This window comes from Tamandua tetradactyla, chromosome 6 (genome assembly GCF_023851605.1).
Source record: "Tamandua tetradactyla isolate mTamTet1 chromosome 6, mTamTet1.pri, whole genome shotgun sequence".
Lineage (NCBI taxonomy): Eukaryota > Metazoa > Chordata > Mammalia > Pilosa > Myrmecophagidae > Tamandua > Tamandua tetradactyla.
In genome coordinates this window covers 19,705,129-19,726,722 of record NC_135332.1, presented here as the reverse complement: position 1 = coordinate 19,726,722, position 21,594 = coordinate 19,705,129, and the positions used below count along the sequence as shown (strand labels likewise).

The window sequence follows — 21,594 nt, the reverse complement described above, 5'->3', positions numbered from 1 at the left end:
AATAGACCACCAAATCTATGGTCAACTGATTTTTGACAAGGCCCCCAAATCCTCTGAACGGAACAAAATAGTCTTTTCAATAATTGGGCAAGGAAGAACGGGATATCAATAGCAAAGAGAATGAAAGAGGACCCCTATCTTACACCCTACACAAAAATTAACTCAGAGTGGCTCAAACACCTAAATGTAATAACTAGCACCATAAAGTAATAATATAGTAATATTATATTATTATAATATAGGCTTACTATATAATATAGGCTTACTATACTTGGCTTACTATAATAGTAAGCCAAGTCTAATAACTTTTGACTCAAAGGAAGAGATTGTCTAGAGATATGATGGCATGAACCCTTTACTGTGCTCACTTGGTGACTCTAAACATTGAGTGCAAGATGGTGGCTATGTCACAAAATAAGGCATTCAAATCTTAAATCATCCTTCACTTACCATGAAAGACTAAATATGAATAAGAACAGAATAAAACCACCACAAACCTTTTGATTTCTTCACATCAGGCTCAGGCTCAGATTCCCGGATGAACTGCCCCAGATCACTGACCCTTCCAAATGTCATCTTCCTACATAAGGATGAAAACAAGAATAGACTTTTTATCATTGGCTTTAAATTTAGGAGGGATAAATCAATTCCTAAGCATATCTTACCTAATTCTAGAAAGCTACCAATATAAGTTATAGTGCTCTCATGTTATTTAAAGTAGGGTTTATTTTAAATAGAACTTTCCCTGCAGGAAGCAAAATAATCTTTCCTTCAATGTGAAGTTCATCCAAAATTCTCAAAAGGTTAATGTAACTTGATCAGTTAACAGGTAATTGACAATTCTAAAATCCACACAAATGAAAAAGGCACAAGAGTAGCCAAGACAATTTTGTAAAAGAAGATACAAAAGGCAGGACTTGCCCTAACAATGATCAAGAAGTGCTGCAACTCTACAGTAATCACAATGATAGGAATAGACAAATTTACATCAATAGATCAAGGGCTAAGTCTCAAAAGAATTAACACACAGGAAGTCAGATACCAAACAACCACATACTGCATGATTCCATTCATATGAAACCCTATGCGAGCGGGATGGGGAATGGGACTGACTGGTATGAGGGAACTCTTTTGGAATGATAGAAATATTCTCTACCACTACTGTGGTGGCTGCATGTCTGTATATATTTGTCAAAACTCATCAAATTATACACTGAACAGTGGTGAAATGTATAGTACGTAAATCACATCTCAGTCAAACTGATCAAAATTTAAAAATCAACGGAACAGTAGAAAATTCAGAAAAGACAAATGTATATAAGGAAATACATGTCTCAAAACAGTGAGAAAGGGATGGATCACTCAATTAATGGCCAAGGGGCTAAATATTGGAAAGAACTAAGCTAACTCCCTGCCTCCTAACAGGTGGATTAAACCCCTAAGTGTAAAACACAATTCTATAAATTATTACAAGAAAATTCAGGAGAATATGTTTAGGATGGGAAGCCCTTCTTAAATTACAAATAGCACAAATAAAGATAAAACGAGTAAATGACCACAAAATCCTAGGCTTTATCTATGACACAACAGCACAAGCAAAGTTAAAAGGCAAAGAGCATAGCAAAAGTAACAAGTATGACTTAGATAAAGCTAACGATTTACATGAAGAATACCTACAGAATTTCCACAAATCATTAAGATGTTACCCAACAGGAAAAGGTGAAAAAGACAGCAACAGCCAAATCATTAAAGGAAAAACCTGAGCAACCAACAAATATACCAAAAGAAATTCAATCTCACAGCAATTATCCAACATTTGGGAAAAAATAAAATAAAAGTCTGTTAATATTTAGTGTTGACAAGGCTGTAGGGAAAATGAATACCTTCATTAATGGCTGGTGAGAATATAAAAAGATACAGGTATTTTTAAAGGTAAATTGGTAAGATCTATTAAAATTAAAAATATATTTCTTGATTATGATACAAGAAAATATTTAAAAGAATGTTCTTTGCAATGTTAACAATGAAAGACTGCAAACTACTTAAATTCTCATCATACCAAATGACAGATTGTGGCAAAACACACTATGGAATAATGAACCAGTGTTATGAGGGATAATTAATACTATATATGGAATAATCAATACTATATATGGAATATTTACTATAGGTAAAATGAGGTAAATCTGTATGGACATAGAAAAATCTCCAAAACTCACTCTTAATAAAAGCACAAAATATAAAATACAGAGAGTAGAATATCAATTATATAAAAATAAACAAACCAAAACATACACCACAATTCTGTATGACACTGTCAAGGTGTATACACAACATTACATACTTGTCCAAAAAACAGAGAACTGTACAACCACAAAGAGTAAATACTAATGTAAATTATGGACTCTGGTTAATATATTGCTTCATCAACTGTAACAAATGTAAGATGTGGAAAAGGAAAAACTGTACGGGTTGGGAAAGAGGTATATAGGAGCTCTTTGTATTTTTCACAGAATTTTTCTGTGAACCTAAAACTGCTATAAAGATAAAAATCCATTATAAAAGAAAAATACACATGATAACATAACAGTGACTGCGCTGAGAAGGTGGGGAGAAGACAAGCTGTGACATGATCAAATGGGACATCAGCCTCACCTGCAGTTTAATTTTTTACAAATCAAACAGATTAATGTTAGTTTAAAAAGAGAAAAACAAATCTTGTGATGCTATATATAATTTTAAAATATGAAAAATAGATCTTATTTTAGAGATATGTTTCCTAATATATCAATATTTCATAAGTGGGTACTAATATACCACCTGATACAATTTCGTTTATTACCTTGGGAAAAATTTCAGAGACACGAAAACCATAAAACAAACATAAAAGCCATCTAAACAAAACCTTTCACTTTATGGATGGAGAATAACTTTTCTCTATTTTTGATGGATTTTATAGATTGCTTTCATTAAACATATCTACATGCATAGAAAAAACATACAGAAGCAAAATATCTTACAATTGTTAGACTTTTCAACTTAAAAGTTTTTTAAAATGAACTATTCTTTAAGAATAAATGTCACCTTTGGGAATTAACTCATTTATTTTATTTTTTTTCTTTGCATGGGCAGGCATTGGGAACCAAACCCAGGTCTCCAGCATGGCAGGCAAGAACTCTGCCACTGAGCCACCATGGCCAGCCCTGAATTAACTTACTGTCCATTATTTCTTCAAAGAAAAAATAAAGAGCATTTCAAAGCTGATTATCAAAAACAGCCGAAGTGCCCTTTCCAAAGACCAATAGGTTTAACAATGTGGTCAAAGCACCTTTTGTTTCCTTCAAGGTCACTTTTTAGACAACCAAATACATTAGTCTCTCCAACATGTTACTGTCTGATGAAAGCAATTAAATACACTGGTATTGCTGAGAGCAGGGGGTTAATCACATCTTTACATCCTTAGGTAATCTAATCCGTGGTAAATCTCAAGTGGTATATCCTACATATTACTGCTTTTTTGAGGGTGGTGGTGCAAGGACGGGGAATCAAACCTGGGTCTCCCACATGGAAGGCAAGCATTCTACCACTGAACCACCTGTGCACTCTATTACTGCCTTTCTAACAGGATAAAATGAACAACCAAGTTGATTCTTCAATATAAAAGGATAATTTAACTCCATTCCCTTTATTTTTAAGACAGACTTTGGAATAGCTAACACATGAATCAAACGCACTGTGTGTAAGGTAGCCCAAAACATACCATATAAACTGACAGGCATCTGCAATGGTAGAATAATGATTATAATGACAGTAACTAACATTTTTCCAGGGTGCTAACTATAGAAGTCAGGCAAATTTTAAGGGCTCCTCATATGTTACCTCGTTTAATTCCCCAAACACCCAATGCAGTAGCAATATTAACCTCATTTTATAGAGTAAACTGAGGTAGAGGATAAGTGGCTTCCCAGTAAGTGGCAGAGCTGAGATCAAAACCCAGGAAGCCCGGTGCAGCCTTGTTCTACTGCACACTACACAGAAATGTGCCAGGCACACGACAGACTCTCAGTGAAGACTCATGAGCCACATTTAAAAGGTAGAAAGATGCAAAATTCTCTCCTTCTGTAAGAGTTCTGGACATGAGCCAGCCTTACCCTGCATACGTCCGTTGATATAAGGACTCTGGATCCAGACTTGCAGCATCTACAATTATCGCCTCATCAAAATTTTTCAGAATTTTCACACTCGCTTTTTTCACACTGGACTACAACAAAATTGTAAATATTAGTAGTATCCTACTCAGGAAACACATTAGTCCTGGCTTTGGAATATACAGATCTATGCAAATTTTTTTTGTCAGTGTTCAGAAATGCAGGTCATTTTCACTTAACCCCATCACTACTGAGATGGTGATGTGAACGATTCTGTAATGTAATCTCAAGACGTAATTACAGGAGGAAAGCACAATATTAAAATGTAAAACATACATTTGTATGCCACAGCTGTTTGTTTTCTGAATGATCTAAGTTCCAACAAATACGCTGTCTTCAAAGGCATTCTAATCCCAAGTGTGTCAAACTCCTTCCTATCCAGGGTTCTTGGATAATAAGTGTAAAACTCAACTTCTACAGGGTAAAAATGAGTACTTTTGCTCCTCAGTGACACCATTTGACAAAAAAGGAAGCTAAAGAAACCTTTCCAAAATGACTAGCTAGTTAGGTGTAGGAAGTTCCCCTACGGCCTTCTATTCCTCACCTGCCCACACACAAAAAAGCAGGTCAGGATTGTTATTTTTATGAAATAAAGAGTCACAGGTTGACTCAGAAATTCACTTCTAAAAATTCAATTACAAACAGACTCACTCTTATGCAAAAAGAAAAGATTCACTGCAGCACTGTTTGTATTAGAAAAGGACCAGAACAAGCTTCATGTTCATGACTAAAAGATGGGTTAAGCAGATGAAATAAATCATCCACAGCCATATATAGAACCCTCCATAATTGGGGGAAAAAAGAAGGCTCTCTTTGTATGCTGAGAAGGAAAATCCCCAAGACAGAGCATCAAACCAAAAAGGAAAAGGGGATGGTATCACAACACTGTGAATGTATTTAATGCCACTGAATTGTATACCTGCAAGTGGTTAAAATGGGAAATTTTAGTTTATATATGTTACCACAATAAAAACTGAAAAAATAAGAAAGGCTAGCACAACCTCTGGCTGTGAACTGATGTTCAACAAATATTTGTTGAATAAATTCATTAAAAATGAAGAGATGGCAGGGAGTAGGGAGTATTTCTCAAACTCACTCTATGAGGTCATTATTACAGATACCCAAACCAGACAATCCCAAAAGAAAACAAGACATGCTAATCTACATATAAAAATAAAATGACACCAATGCTCAACAGCTCACCTCCTATGTAAGCTTAACAGGTACTCTAGAGAGCCTTGTGATGACAATTAAATAGTACTCTCTTATAAATTAAGAAAGCTATTCTAAGACCCAGTATCCCAAAACTCAGCATTATGCTTTTACTTGTCAGTAGTGACGAGAAAAGTGTTATGCTACAACAATTAGATGTATGGTTCAGAACACTGGATGGTGAATATAGTTCTGCCTCCACCATTCACTGGGTGACATTCACGAAATCAGTTACCTTCCTAATGTCCTCTGTCTTGGGGATAACCTATTTCTTGTGATTTTGGAGAACACCATAGAAGGTAAGATAAAGTCTGATATGTGAAAAACAAACAAAAAAAAGGTTCAGGAAATGTTCACCATGGTACCATAATTCAAAACGAAATCAAAAGCTCTTCAGTGAAATACAAAATGAAGATTGAAATATCTTTTTTTATATATATATATAAAAAAGGTATCCCAAGTCTAATTTAAAAATTTTCCAATCACCCAGGGGCTGTTCAGCACCTGGTGGCCTCAATGGCACCATGGGATAGTTCACCACAAATACTTTGATTAGAACATACAGTGAGCAGGCCACTTGGCTCTACAATCAAACATACCAACAGGGTCTGTTACAAGCACGTGAGGCAAAGGGCTGGGAGGCCTTCTTTCTCAGTGGCAGAAGCAAACCAGCCAGTACCTGAGAAGCGGCGCTGTCGGGTCCACTGGGGTGAGGCTCGTCAGGAGGCCCGGCAGCGCCATGGGCACACAGGGCAACTGTCCCTCCCAGGAAGTCATCTCCTCGAACTGAGTGGATGAGATCATTCAAATATTTATAATAAAGATTGCTGGACAAAAAGCCAGGTAGAAAGACCTGAGAGAGAGGACAAGAATTATTTTATAAAGTTGAAATCAGCTATAACTAAAAATTTCTTTTAAAACAATTTTTACCTGCAATTCTACCACTAGCATTGATTTATGCCAAGCATAATCCCTTTGTGCAGAGGTTACACTGTAATTAAAATGATAATGTATGCAATTTTTTTTCAAAACACTTGCCACAAAACTATTATACAGCCTTGACATTAAACTTCTTAGCAACGATGAAACAGTCCATGGAATGAATATAATGTGAAACTAGATTTTTCTGGTTTGTTATCAATATTTAAGTCTTTGTACATATAATGATTTTTACTTTTGCACTTACTTTCTTAAGATAAATTACCAGAGTATGATTACTGCATTAAATGGAATGGACATTTTAGTTTTGATATACATGGCCAGTATACCCTTCAAAAGCATGTCATCAATTTGTATCACTAGCAATATATTAAGGTATCTTCTTTCACACAGCTTTCTGACACTGGGTTGTGTTTTTTCCAAATCTCTGTAAAATACCTAATGGTCCATTCATGTCGTTTTGCATTTAAAAATTATTAATGATGCTGAATAAGTTCAAGTTTATTATCTTTCACTGAAGTTAGTGTAACTGTAAACATTTATGTTTGTATTTAACAGTCCACATCTAATATATGTCCTCTTTTACAGAAAAAAACTCATATTATATATTTGTTCACCATTCTACCACAATACCTGGCATATAAATAATCAAATATTTGTAAAATTTATCCCTGCTCTTTTCCCATTTGTCTACTAGGTCTTGATTGTTCTTAAAATTAGTATAAGTTCTTTATATATATACACTTAGTAAGAAATAAATTTCCCTTTTGTTTTTCACAAAAAGCAAAATTTTTTCGTTAAAAAGAAAGTTCACATTCTTTATATGATACAAATCTGGACCTACAGAATCAAAGATGTTTTTTAAATTTATTTATTTATTAATTAAAAAAATTAAGAACAAACAAAAACATTAGCACATCATTCCATTCTACATATATAATCAATAATTCTCAATATCATCACATAATTGCACCTTCATCATTTCTTAGAACATTTGCATCAATTCAGAAAAAGAAATCAAAAGACAATAGAAAAAGAAATAAAACGATTACAGAGAAAAAAAACGATTATACATACCATACCCCTTACCCCTCACTTTCATTTATCACTAGCATTTCAAACTAAATTTATTTTAACATTTGTTTCCCCTATTATTTATTTTTATTCCATATGTTCTACTCATCTTTTGACAAGGTAGATAAAAGGAGCATCAGACACAAGGTTTTCACAATCACAGAGTCACACTGTAAAAGCTATATGATTTTTCAGCCATCATCAAGAAACATGGCTACTGGAACACAGCTCTACATTTTCAGGCAGTTCCCTCCAGCTTCTCCACTACATCTTGAATAACAAGGTGATATTTACATAATGTGTAAGAATAACCTCCAGGATAACCTCTTGACTCTGTTTGGAATCTCTCAGCCATTGACACTTTGTCTCATTTCACTCTTCCCCCTTTTGGTCGAGAAGGTTTTCTCAATTCCTTGATGCTGAGTCTCAGCTCATTCCAGGATTTCTGTCCCACATTGCCAGGAAGGTCCAAACCCCTGGGAGTCATGTCCCACATAGACAGGGGGAGGGTGGTAAGTTTGTTTGTTGTGTTGGCTGGAGAGAGAGGCCACATCTGAGCAACAAAAGAGGCTCTCTTGGAGGTGACCCTTAGGCCTAAATTTCAAGTAGACTTGACCTATCCTTTGTGGGGTTAAGTTTCATATAAACAAACCCCAAGGCTGGGGGCTCAGTCTATAGCTTTGGTAGTCCACACTGTTTGGGAGCATATCAAGAATTCAACTTGGGGAAGCTGAATTTCTCCCCATTCTCACCATTCCCTGAAGGGGACTTTGCAAATACTTTTCCACTCACTGATCAAATCACTCTGGGATTCATCGGGGCATCACTCTGGACAAACCAACAAAATCTCATGTCCTACCTAAGATTCCAAGTACTTATGGTATTCAATCAAGCTATCTACATAAGTTATATTAGGAAATGCACTAGTCAAAATATAAATTTTGTACCGAATAAATATTTTTTGCTTTAGTCTCACACATAAGATGAAATTTTAAAATATTAATTACCATCTATTTTCAGCACCCTGCAGTAATGACATTCCTTTGTTCTTCCTCATGCACCAACATTTTTAAAATTTGTACATTTAGTCACTATTATTATATACTACATGCATTCCTAGCTTATACCATCTCAATCTTTATCATCTATCTTTCTTTAATCAGAAAGATTTTAATTATGAAAACATTATCATACCTAGATAATAGGTGATATCCCATTCAATTTGATTTCATACGTAACTCTTTCATTCCGGAATGCAGTTTTTGTGTACAGCATTGTATTTGTGTATAGTATGGCATAATAGTGCTTTTTTCCAATTTTAGGAGTTCATGTTTTGTGCAATTCCTAATAAAATCTGCTCTAGTTAAAAGAATAAAACATTCCAAAATTCAACACTTTATTATTAATGCTCATAAGTGATCAGGATACACAAAATTTGTTTTTCCACCCTGTTGACAGATACTGATGAAATATTTGGATCATTCCAAAGCTGGTTTTGCACCATCCCATTTAGTTATCTAAAAAGATTTAATAAGCACTTCAGACACATGACCTCATTTTAATCCTTAAAATGAGTAAATATCCATATTATTATAAGTATTCATATTATTTCCTTTTTACAAATAAGGAAAATGGCAATAGAGAATTTCAGCCCATAAAGGTCATGATTAATATATAATCCAATCAACCTCAAAAGCTTTGCTGCTCTTTGTGTCTATTCTATCACAAAACCGCTTTAGAAAAAAGCTTTTGTTCTCAATCACTGTGTTGCTGGCTTCAATTCTCCACTGGTCTGTTTTGTTGGAGTTTTCCCATGTTACATTTTTTTTTTTTTTTTTAAAGGAAAGACAGAGAGAAGGAAGGAAGGAAGGAAGAAAGGGAAACATTTTTAAACATTTTCTTGTTTTATTGTATTCTGTTTCTCCGTTTTTGTTACATGGGCTGGGGCCGGGAATCGAACCGAGGTCCTCCGGCATAGCAGGCAAGCACTTTGCCCGCTGAGCCACCGCGGCCCACCCCCCCATGTTACATTTTTATACCAGAGGATACATTTCTGGGTTCCACCAGGAAAGAATTCTTGTATATAAACAAGTTTGAAATCCTTAGTTACCTTCTCCATGGTTGTCCAGGCCTGACGTAATGGAGTTGTGAAACAGTTAGGGAGTGGCCCACCTTCCCTGCAGATGTTGGATTCAATTTCTAATCGGACAACATCATCAAATCCAAGAGGATGTGTGGCTTGGAGGGAGAAGTACCTATGGTAGAAAGACAGCTAAAGTAAAACCAAATTCCACAGCAAGTAAAAGCAACTTTCGGCACCCATACTAGACAATCTTAAATCAGACTCCTCAATTCAGCCTGCAGACCTATTACTATAGTGTTGGGTGATGACAGGCCTTCCTACTTCTCCAAAGATATCTGGGTCAACTGGCTATCTGCCTGTCTGGCCTTCCATCCGTCCTTAGTTCTTGTCCAGCCTACCCTACTGTTTATGAGTGTGAGGGTCAGACACATAAACCCTACTGTTTATGAGTGCAGAGGCAAAGAAACCAATCATCCCACATATTTAATGGACACCTATTCTTCCTTCAGGATTTGAGAGATGAAAATGGATTTCTAAGACGGAAAGACATGGTTATTTATCCCGAAAAGACAGCAGAAAAGACCTATGCACAGGACATGATAAGACCACACAGTCACACCAAGTACTAACAATTAGGAACATGCAATAACACACAGGAATTCAAAACAAAACAGTACTAAGGATGAAGTGGACGGATATGGATAGAACTAATAGGACCTGCTGATCAGATGCTACAGGAAGGAAAGGGAGTAACTAAATACTCAAAGATTCTAACTTGATGTGATATAATACAACTAACATTTTGGTAACCTGATTATGAAGTGTATAAAAAGAGGTATTAAAATCAGGAAAATAAGGTATATGCTCTTTTCCTCGTACTCTAGAGGCTTCTATCTCCGGTCTACAACAGAAAGGTTGATCTTGCATGAGAATGATAACCTCACAAATAAGAAAATAACAAAAATGTACAAATAGGGATTTGGTAAAGTCAAATTTGGCATAACGAACTTGCAAAATGGTGGTGCCAGAGGCATGAGCAAGTGTCACTGAAAAAGAGCTACCAACATGAAATGGGATCTGGATGGAAAACAGGGTGTCTGCTTTTCTGTGGCTATTGAATTCCAGCCAGAAACTTACTACTGCCATTACTCAGTACTGGCAGAAAGAAAACTCTTCTCTATTGCTATCAGAGTTTCCATGACTAAAAAAGTCAGATTCCCCTTTTTATAACTGATAAGTTAGTAAATATTCTTCCATAATTTGAATTTTCCAGCACCCCAGACCAAGTTTCTAAATGAAAACTCTTGCTATTTCAATATTCATAAAATAATTTCTTAAATAATATCTTACATAATGTTTTCCATGAACATATTCTATGAGAATAAACATGGGAGAGAATATTAAGTCCAAGCTCTGCCATTAATTTGCTCTGTGACTTTGAGAAAATCACCATGTCTTTGGGCCTTAATTTCCTTCTCAGTAAAATGGGAAAATCAGACCAGATTCTTAACCTGGCCATCCATTAGAATTATCTGGAGTGTCTTCTAAAAACAGATTCTTGGGTTACACCTCAAACCTGCTGAATCAGAAGCTCTCAGAACCGAGGACTGGAAACCTCTGTCTACCAAGCTCCCCAGACAATTTTCAAGCACACAGCCAGCCTGAGCTTGGGATGAAGTTCAAGACCCAGTGGCCCAGACACTCTTAGCTCTCTTTCAGCTCTAATGTCCCAAGGATACTTTTCTACTCCAATTTAACCCCTTTAACACTTGCTTGTCGATACCACATTACTCTTCTTTACAGCATAATAATAAAAGTTAAATGAAAAGCAGCAAGATCATTTATTACACAGCCAGCGACACTCCCTATCACCTGTCTTACCAGATGTTTTCAATTCTGCTCACTGTAAAATTTTCCTCCCTCTCATTTCCAGTAAAAGTTAAATGAAAAAAATATTATTTGGTTAGTTGTTAATTTGCTGTCACCTGTCATATAAAATCATGGCATCGTTCTGTGCCTCCTGTCCATCATACTGGCCTTTCTTGGCAGCAAGCTGAGACTGGAAGTTATCCGCTGCCAACCAGAACTGTAAGATATTCACTGCATCCTCTTTTTCCATGTACTAGGAAAGAAAAATACAAGAGAGAAAAATAGGAATATAAATACATTTCTCTCACCATCTTAAATCTATCAGTCCCAAAGTGTTAAAATATAAGATAGACATATAAGCAAATGTCTAAGCCTGTTCAGTTAATGCCAGTCAGGAAGCCACAGTCATTTGAGATTTATAAGTTTAAAAATACTCACTTGGGGGAAATTCTCTTTGGGAGAAACCAAAAAAACAAATAAAAAACAGCCACCACACAGCTGGATGCAAACTTTAAGAAAACTGGAGTAAAAATGACACTAAAGATGGGTTAGTGGTTCCTTATTGACAGACAAAGAGCAAACTAGCCAGACTAATTTTTTTATAACTGATCATTTACATCTTCCATGCAGCTGTATGAGCCTGAACAAATGCTGATTTAAAATTATGGCAAAGAGAGGAAGTAGTAAAACAAAGTGCTGAAACAGCTATGTTTTCATAAAGAGACAGAATGCAAGTGTCTGTTTAAGCTACTGCTTTGTGACATTGGGAATCCTTTTCATCTCTACTTAATAGTCATCTGCTCACAGCAAAGGATTTTCAGTTGCTAAAGCCTAATCACCATCACACTAAACTGCATGCCTCAAAGAGATTAATACATTCACTGCTTACGGCAAATACTTCCGTGGGCAATCTTACCAAGCAGCAAAAGTAAAAGCAATGGGAAATAATAGGAAAAACTAACTACCTTTTCCCCCTCTCTCTTCTGAAGTATGGTCTGCAAATACTTATGCAGAGGCCTCAAGTATCAAATTCTGTGGCTTTAAAACAGCTACAAATAATTAAAATCATGCATTCTCTTATAAGCAGTTTTATTAGGTTTTTCAATGTTAGAGTTAGTTTACATTGAAGTTTTATGTTCTCATTAACCCAACTAGTTAAATTAAATCACTAAATCATTAAATCATTAAATCACTCTAGCCTTTAGATTAAACTTAAAACCATAATAAAATTAATGAAATGCAATTGATCATTCTGGAAATTATTGCTCTTGCCTCTGTTATTTTCTACATACAGGGCCCCAGCATTCAAATTTAGAAGCTGGAATGCTCTATTAGAATGTGAAAGGAAATGCAGACTTTACCTCAGAGAAATAAAAGAGGGCTGACTCACAGAAGAGAATGTCAGCCAGGTAAACAGTTCCACTGGTCAGCACTTCAATCTGGTATTTACAGAAATGGTGACTTCGCAGAAACTCACTAAAGTGCCTGCACATGGACAAAAAGGGAAAATTTGAGGGAACTACTAAGGAAAGAGTTGCATCGGGAAAAACACACTCTTTCCACTACTGTCCCCATCTGTCTTCTGAAGGCTGAGGTCAACATGACTTTGCATTCATAATGCCACACCTGCTTCCTCCACCAGGAAGCAATCTCTCCCACCTCCTCACGCATTCGTAGATCTCCTGATACTCAATGCATGCTACCTCGTATTACAGTAATCAAAGAACATGCCCTATTTCTCTTATTGGGCTGTAACTTCCTTCAAGGCAGGGACCATGTCTTAGTGTGTGCGTTCTACAGAGCATCCTTTTAATAAATGTTGAATGAATGAATGCATCGATTTTTAAGATTATGCTGGAGTAAACTAAAAATTCAAACTCTGGAGGCAGTTTCAACCAATCTGTGTGGATTTAACAATACAGCATTCATTAAGCTTAGAACATGCCCTGACCAACGAGGATTTTCATCTGAAGACATGCATTGTTTCAAGAAGCCAACTCTCAGAGTCACACTAGAGTCATTATCAACCCCCCACCCTCTGCAACATGACTTCAAAACTAAAACAAAGTCTTCTAACATTAAGATTTCTTCCTTAGAAATAAAAAATTATTTTTCTTTTAATAGAGCGCACATAATTTATATTTAAAATAAATATTAACAAGATCATTATTTTGTATGATCCTATAAACATTTAAAATACTTAAATCCTCAAAGATATTTTGTTTTTAGTTTAATGAACCCAAATTTCCAAAAATGCAAACTGCAGTAGAAGTTTGAATTAACTTACTCTTGCTCCATTGCACTAAAGACTATGGATTGTGCCAAAACAAAACAGTTGGGATCCACCTTTCCGTCTTCACCACAAATCTTTGCTGTAAAAGAAATGATAACTGGTTAAATTTCTAGCAAACTCAAGCTAGACACATCTGTGAATCAAATTACTGATTAATATTAAGGGCCTATAAAATAGAAACTTGTAAACAGAAACAGAAGAAAATACCTGTGAACAGTTGATCTTGAGGTAGTGAAGGTCTTTCTAAGCAAACATGCAGAAGTAGAAATCAAAAGTTTTAACAACATAAAATAAACTTCTACACATTAAAAACAGCCAAAAACAAAATGAAAAGGCAAACAGAGGGGAAAAAGTGCAGCATGTATGACAGTTAAAAGGTTGCTATCATTAAGACGTCATGAGCTCTTATGAACTAGTAAGAAATGCCCTCAAAGGAAAAATGAACAAAGGAAATGAAAGGTAATTCCCAAAAGAAAAAAGAAAAAATGGCCAATATGAAAAGGTACATGTGCTCACTAGTAATCAAATAAATACAAATATGGATTAGAGTAAGGGGGCACCACACCTTTTATGTAGTAAATCAGTACCAAACTGTTGTAATAATACATATGCTTAATTGTCTAATAAGTAATAAACATGGCTGCACAAGGGAGAACTGACACTACTGCTAGTGGGAGAGCAAGTGGGAAGTTTCTAACAGAAGCTTTAAAAATTCACATACCCTTTGAATCAGCAATTCTATTTCTAGGATTGTAATCTGAAGAATTATGGATTTGTAAATAGATTTATCCATAAGAAAGTTCATCAAATGTTATTTGGTAGAAATTTTAAAACATCAAATGTCCTAAAAGAAGAAACTCTCTACATAAATTACAGCACATCAATAAACTGTTTTGCTGGCTGCTGAACATGGCTGGGAAAAAAAACATCTAACGACTGAAGCAGGATAAAATAGGACAACTGTTAAGTCGCTGGTTTGCTATTCAGCGCTCAAAGAGTTAATAGACAACTGACCTACCTCCAAAGGAACTAATACAGGGCTGCAAACTTCAGCTGCAAACTTCCTGGGTCAAAAATTTCCCTAAAGCACCAAAACCTCCCCACACCATAAACGCTTGTAAAATTCTGGGCCCAAAGCAAACTTTTAGTTAATGATAGGAAGCACAGGGCCATAAAGATTGTTAACCATTTGGGCAAATGTTTTTAGGTATGTGACAACAAACCATGAATTCTGCTAACTATCTCCTCCTAGAACAAAAAAGACTCCTAGTATTCAAAGGTTACTACAGAAACTTTCCTATAAAATAAGTTAACCCACTCCACTCACTGCATGTACCCTCCCTTGGGCATGCCTGCATTAACCTCTCTAATGTGTACTCTCTCTTTTTTAATAAACTTTACTACTTATTCCTACTGGGCCTCTCATCTCTAAATTTCTTTAGTTCCAAGACCCTTGAACCTGGATTAGGGTTCAGCTGGCACCATTACCAGCGTGGCACTGGTTACACCATGATCACTTCAAGTTCATGACCACAGCAGGACTTCAATGAAATCAAGGACTGCACGACATTGCCTTGGCCCAGTCACTTTCACGGACAACACATATAATATTTCTCTCTCCTTAACTGTTGTGCTGGTTTGAGTCTGTGGTGGACCTCAGAAAAGCCATGTCCTTTAATCCTCATTCAATACTGCTGGCTGGGAGATTTCTGATTGTTCCCATGAAGATGTGACCCACCCAACTGTGGGTGGTAATTTTTGATTAGATGGCTTCCATGGAGTTGTGACTCCACCCATAACAGGTGGGTCTTGATTAATTGACTGGAATCCTTTAAAAGAGGAAACATTTTGGAGCCAGGAGAACCTTGAGAGTCCACCAGCCAAGTAATCTTCGGAGATAAAGAAGGGTAACGACCCCAGGGGAGCTTTGTGGAAGAAGCCTGGAGAGAAAGCTATCAGATGTCGCCCTGTTTGCCATGCGCTTTTCCAGTTGCGGGAGAAAACCCGAACTTCACTGGCTTTTCTTGAGTGAAGGTAACCTCTTGTTGGTGCCTTAATTTGGACATTTTTATAGACTTGCTTTAATTGGGACATTTTCACAGCCTTGGAACTGTAAATTTGCAACTTAATAAATTCCACCCCTTAAAAGCCATTCCATTTCTGGTATATTGCATTCTGGCAGCTAGTAAAACTCTCTTTGCTGATGAGATGGCTTCCCACTTCACTAAGAAAACAGAAGCAATCAAAATTATTTCCATCATCTCCTACCATATTTGTCTCTCTCCCAACATATCTTTCTTTCTCTCTTGTTAGTAGAGATGAAAGATCTTCACTTCTACCTGAGCAACCTTCTCTTTAAGAGCATTGGATCCCATCCTCTTGCCTCCTCTGACTTCTCTCCTCCAGCACTTGACCCCTCTCTTTCCTACATCAACATTTCCTTCTCTACTGCCTAATTTTCATCAGCCTACAGACACGTTTGCATACTAAATATCTCTCACATTAAAAACAAAAAGTAAGACCACTTCTTTGACTAAGCATTCCTTTCCAGCTCATCCTTAGGGCAAATACCCCTAAGAGTTATCCATACTGGCTGTCTCCACCTCTCCTCCTATTCTCTCTTATGACTCCTCCAATAAGGTTTCTGTCCGGAATACCCAACTGTAATAAGATGCCCAGTGTTCACTGGGTTGCCAAAACCATTCAGCCCCAAGTCTCCATCTTACTTACCCTATCTTAACCTCTCTTTTTTTTCACTTGGCTTCCAGAAAAACTATTCTCTTGATCTAAGTCTCCTTTCCTACTTCCTCCTCATCTGCCAGACTTTTCAGTGCAAGGGGTGCCTCAGGACTCAGGCCTTAACCCTCTTGTTCTCCATTAGACCACTCACTCCCATGTTAATCTCACCTGTCTCATGGATGATGACTTCACACACAATTCCAAACTGGGCCTTTCTCTTGAGCTCCTAACTGAGATGTTCAACTAAACATTTGTAGAAATAGAGAAATCAGGATTTAAGTGATGATTTTGATTACTGAATCATTAAATAAATATTCCTTTTTGCATTCTGGCATATTGGAGTAGACAGAGGGAAATAGCTGAAATCTCTGAATTGTAATAAAGCTGCCTTGATCTCGATAATGATTGACTAGCCCTTAACTTCTGCCTCTGTGATTGTAAAACCTTCTGACTAATCTTCATTTGTACTCAGTTCTCCAGTTTTTCAAATTTAGAGCCTTGTAATCACTAAAGACAGTCCCTAATATTTATTAATGAAGGATCTTGGGTCAGCCCAGAACTAACCCAACCAAATCTAAAGTTATCTTGATGACCATGACTGGATCTAACCAAAGTGGGCCCACCTGACGTGTGCAGTAGCTTAGACTTTAACCTACAAGTAACCTATTTCTCATTCTGCCATTTTCCTTCATACTTTGTGACTAATCATGTTATCAACCTGCACATGCTCAATAATTAGATCACCTCTAATTACATTATCCGGGACTACTACATTATCCTAAACCCTGCCCATCTTTTCTCTAATAAAACTATCTGAATTACTGTAATTCAGGAAGACAGATTTTAGGTCATTAGGCCATCTGCTTCCCTACAACATGCCTAGTAATAAACTCTTTCTCTTTTTGAAACCCCAGTGTCTTAGGAATCGGTTATTGAGTGCTTCAGGCAAAAGAATCCATGGCCTTTGTCCATTAACACATTCTCCATTTACATGTCTAAAGCCAAACTTCTGATGTTTTCCCATAAATTGTTACTCCCACAATCTTCCTCATCTTATAAATGGCAACTCCACTCTTGCAGCTATTAAGGTAAAAAAAAAATGGAGTCATGTTTGATTTGTTTTTCTTCTCATATCACTTTCAAATCACCAGGAAATTCTGTCAGTGGCAGCTTTAAAATACTTTTTAAAGCCTAACATTTCAGAATGTATGGAAAATGAAGGGGGTAATAGGACCATAGTTTTTAGACCATTTTGGATCATGTCCCTGTACACATACAGGGATACATGTCAGTGCCAATCTGTATAAGTTTACAAGGCCAAGACCTTAGGCTCCTCCTCCTAGAGTTTGTCCTGAGGGTAGAAAAGCAGCTTGCAGACAGATGGGGTAATGTGAGAAACAATTAAATTGAAGTGGTCTCAGACAAAGGATTACCTGCATTGAGTCACTCAAGAGAGAACCCCAGAACGGGGGCGGGGAGGGAGGGCAATTTCAAAAGGAGTAAAGGGTTTGTATACTTCAACTGTAAATGGGAACTCATAAGCCCTCTATAGCAAGCACAAGCCCAGGAAAAGAAGCAGGCACCTTGGTTGGAATTCCATGAAAGCTGAGATAAGACAAGAAAGGACCCTGCTCTTACCATTTGCCTGGGCTGATCTTGATAGGAGGGCTAAGCAATGAAAGAGACCAACAGTCAAACCAGAGCCAATTTGCAAAGACAATGAAAGGTACTCTCTGCTTTGGTTTGTTGGTTTCGATTAGCTCCTGGCATTCAAGATAATCGCTGTCATACACTACCTGCATACAAACTTAAGGAACACACAGCTTAGAGACTAACTTAGAGTTAACACTTTAAAATATTAAAATGCACAGTGTGGAACAAAAGATTACAAGACAAAGAAATAGGAAATGATGGCCCAGGCAAACATGATAAAACAAGAGAAACAATCAGCAAAGAGGACCAGACTTGGGACATACGAAAGGTTTTTTAAAAAAACTATCTTAAGTATGCTCAGAGAAAGAAAGGAAAACATGGGGAACAAAGTATTGGATACTAGGAAAACAATACATGAACAAAATGAGAGTCTCAATAAAAAGATAGAAATTCTAAAAAGGAACCAAACAGATACTGGAGTTGAAGATCACAAAAACCGAAATAGGCGAGGCAGGACAAGATGGCAGCATACGAAGTGTGAAATTTAGTCCATCCTCTAGGGCAGTTAGTAAATAGTCAGGAACAGTTTGGAACAGCTGCTGGGGGACTCTTGTGACCGGATACACATCACACACCAGTCTGGAATGGGTAAAAGGGCCGAGATAACAGCATAAAATTCTAAGTCTTCCAAGCCGTGGAGGGTGGCATCCCTCCCCCACTGGCAGAATGGGCTATTTTCCAGTGAGGAAAAAGAAGTCTCTACTAGGAACATGGGAAGGTAGCTCAACCAAGCTCCAACTGCACAATTAATTAACAAATTCAGAATGCTGAATATAAGCTCTGAGCACAGATCAACCTGGAACACGCACAAATAAACCTGAAGCAAGCATGAAAGGAACCTGGAGGTTTCTTGGCAGAGAGGAGGGGTTGAAGAGAACAAACAAACAAACAAATGAAAAAAAAAAAAGAGACTTTTAGAGTTCTAACACTGATTGTGATGATGAATGCATTACTACATGATGAGGTTGTGAGCCACTGATTGTATACTTTAGACAATTATATGGTATGTGAGTATATCTCAGTAAAATTGTCTTAAAAAACTGAAATAAAAAATAAAAATAAATAAATAAATAAAAATATTAAACAAAATTCCCTAGAGGGTTTTAATAGCAGATTGAAACTGGCAGAAGAAAGTACCAGTGAACCTGAAGATAACAAAATTGAAATGATTCAGGCTGAAGAGCAAAGAGAGAAGAGGATGAAGAAGAGTGAACTGTCCCCAAGATCTGTGGGACACCCTCAGGTGTGCCAGTACCTGCATTATGGGAGTTCTACAAGGAAAAGAAAGACAGAAAAAGGCAGAAGGAATATTCAAAGAAGTAATGGCAAATGTTAATCCCAAATTTAACATGAATATGCACATTCAAGAAACCCAACAAACCCCAAAGAGGACAAACTCAAAGAGAATCATGCCAGCACACATGGTAATCAAATCGTCCAATGCCAAGCACAGGAGAAAGTTCTAAAATCTGTTAAGAGAAAAGCAATGAGTTATATACAAGAGAGTCCCAATTAGATTAAGTGCTGATTTCTCATCAGAAGCCATGGAGACAAGAAGGCAGTGGGACAAAATCTTTAAAGTGCTGAAGTAAAACAATCTCCAACCGGGAATTTTATATCTGGCAAGACTTTCTTTCAGAAATGAGGGAGAGATTAAGACATAGATGAACAAAAACTTAGGGAGTTCATTATCACTACACCTGCCCTATAAGCAATTTGAAGGGAATTCTTCAGACTGAAAGGAAAGGACACTAGACAGTGGAGCAAAGTGGCACAAAGAAAGATCTCTGGTAAAAGTAACAATATGGGTAATTACAAATGCCAGTATACTTATATTGCATTTTTTGTTATGTAAACCCATTTCTTATTTCTTAAAGGTATTAAAAGTGCAAACTCATAAAAAGTAGTGATAAATCCATGTTTTGGGACATACAAAGTACAGATGTAATTTGTAACAAATACCAAAAAAGGTGGAGGATGGTGGGTGTAGGAACAGTGTATGTGCATAAAGTTGGTATCAAATCAAATATCATTGTTCTATATTTAGAATGTTAAATTTTAACCCCATTGTGACTATAAAAGAAAATACATGAAAACATATTCAGAAGTAAATGGGGACTCAAAATGTACAATATAAAAGCACAAACAAATATGGAGGTAGGAACTAATGGAAGATTTGAGGGTCAAAAAAATGTATAAAATTTAGAAAGATAAAACAGCATAATGACAGAAGAAAGTCCTGCAGTATCAGTAGTGATTTTAAATTACATAGACTAAACTCTCCAGTCAAAGTCAGACAGTGGGAGAACAGATTAAAAGCATGACCCAACTATGTGTAAGAGACTCACCTTAAATTCAGACATGAGTAGTTTGAGAGTGAAAGGATGAAAGAAAATATCAGATAAAATAAGACTTTAAATCAAAAACTGCTCTGAGGGACAAAACGGTAACTACGTACTGAAAACTAAACAAGAAGACATAACAATTATAAATACATATGCACTATCAGCAGAGCCCCAAAATATATGAAGCAAATATTGACCAATATGAAGGGAGAAATAGGTAGTTCTACATTAGCAGTAGAAGATTTCAATATACCACTTTCAATAATGGGAAGAACATCTAGACAGGTCAATGAGGAAATGGAACACTTGATACTAGAAACTGGCTAGACCTAACAGATATAGAACACTTCACCTAACAACAGCAAAATATACATTCTTCTCTAGTGCACAAGGATCTAAGCCATATCTTAGGTCTCAAAAAATTAAAAAATATTGAAGTCATACAAAGTATCTCTTCTGACCACAACGGAATGAGACTAGAAATCAATAACAGAGAGAAGCAGGAAATTCACAAATATGTGGAAATTAAGCAATGTACTTTTAAACAATCAATGGCTCAAAGAAGAAATCACAAGGGATTTTAGGAAATATCTTGAGACAAATGAAAATGAAAACACAACAAATCAAACTTATGGGATATGGCAAAAGCAGGCAACATAAGGAAATTTATAGTGCCTTAAGTGCTTAACATTTAAAAAGAAGAAAGTTTCAAATGACAGACCTAACTAAATCCAAAGCTAGTAGGAGGGAGGAAATAAAAAGTAGCATGGAAATAAATGAAATAGAGGGAAAAAAAAAAAAGGTGTGAGCAAAGCCAGAAGTTGGTTCTCTGAAAAGATTCATAAAATCAACAAACCTTTAGCTGGATGGATAAAGAAGAAAACATAAGACACAAATAACTAAAATCAGAAATGATAGGAGGCAATACCTCTGACCCCACAGAAATAAAAAGGGGTATAAGAGGATACTACGAACAATTTACGGCAACAGATTAGATAACCTAGATTAAATGGACAAATTCCTAGGAACACAAAAACTACCCCCACTGACTTAAGAAGGAATCAAAGATTTCAAAAATGAGTAACTAGTAAAGAGATTGAATCAATAATCACAAATCTC

The 21,594-nt window shown here is 36.4% G+C and overlaps 1 protein-coding gene across 2 annotated transcripts in view; it reads right to left on the bottom strand.

The window, feature by feature from the left end:
- AKAP10 (A-kinase anchoring protein 10) overlaps positions 1–21,594 on the bottom strand; it is a 96,841-nt gene that overhangs the window by 25,990 nt on the left and 49,257 nt on the right. The window contains exons 6-13 of one of the 2 annotated variants that reach the window (XM_077163999.1): positions 13,886–13,921; positions 13,673–13,757; positions 12,747–12,870; positions 11,502–11,638; positions 9,544–9,688; positions 6,100–6,273; positions 4,152–4,261; positions 498–580 (exon numbers count right to left, since the gene is read on the bottom strand). In XM_077163999.1, the coding sequence (XP_077020114.1) occupies positions 498–580; positions 4,152–4,261; positions 6,100–6,273; positions 9,544–9,688; positions 11,502–11,638; positions 12,747–12,870; positions 13,673–13,757; positions 13,886–13,921 (894 nt within the window). The remainder of the gene's footprint in view (positions 1–497; positions 581–4,151; positions 4,262–6,099; positions 6,274–9,543; positions 9,689–11,501; positions 11,639–12,746; positions 12,871–13,672; positions 13,758–13,885; positions 13,922–21,594) is intronic. The other variant, XM_077164000.1, reaches the window with a different exon arrangement.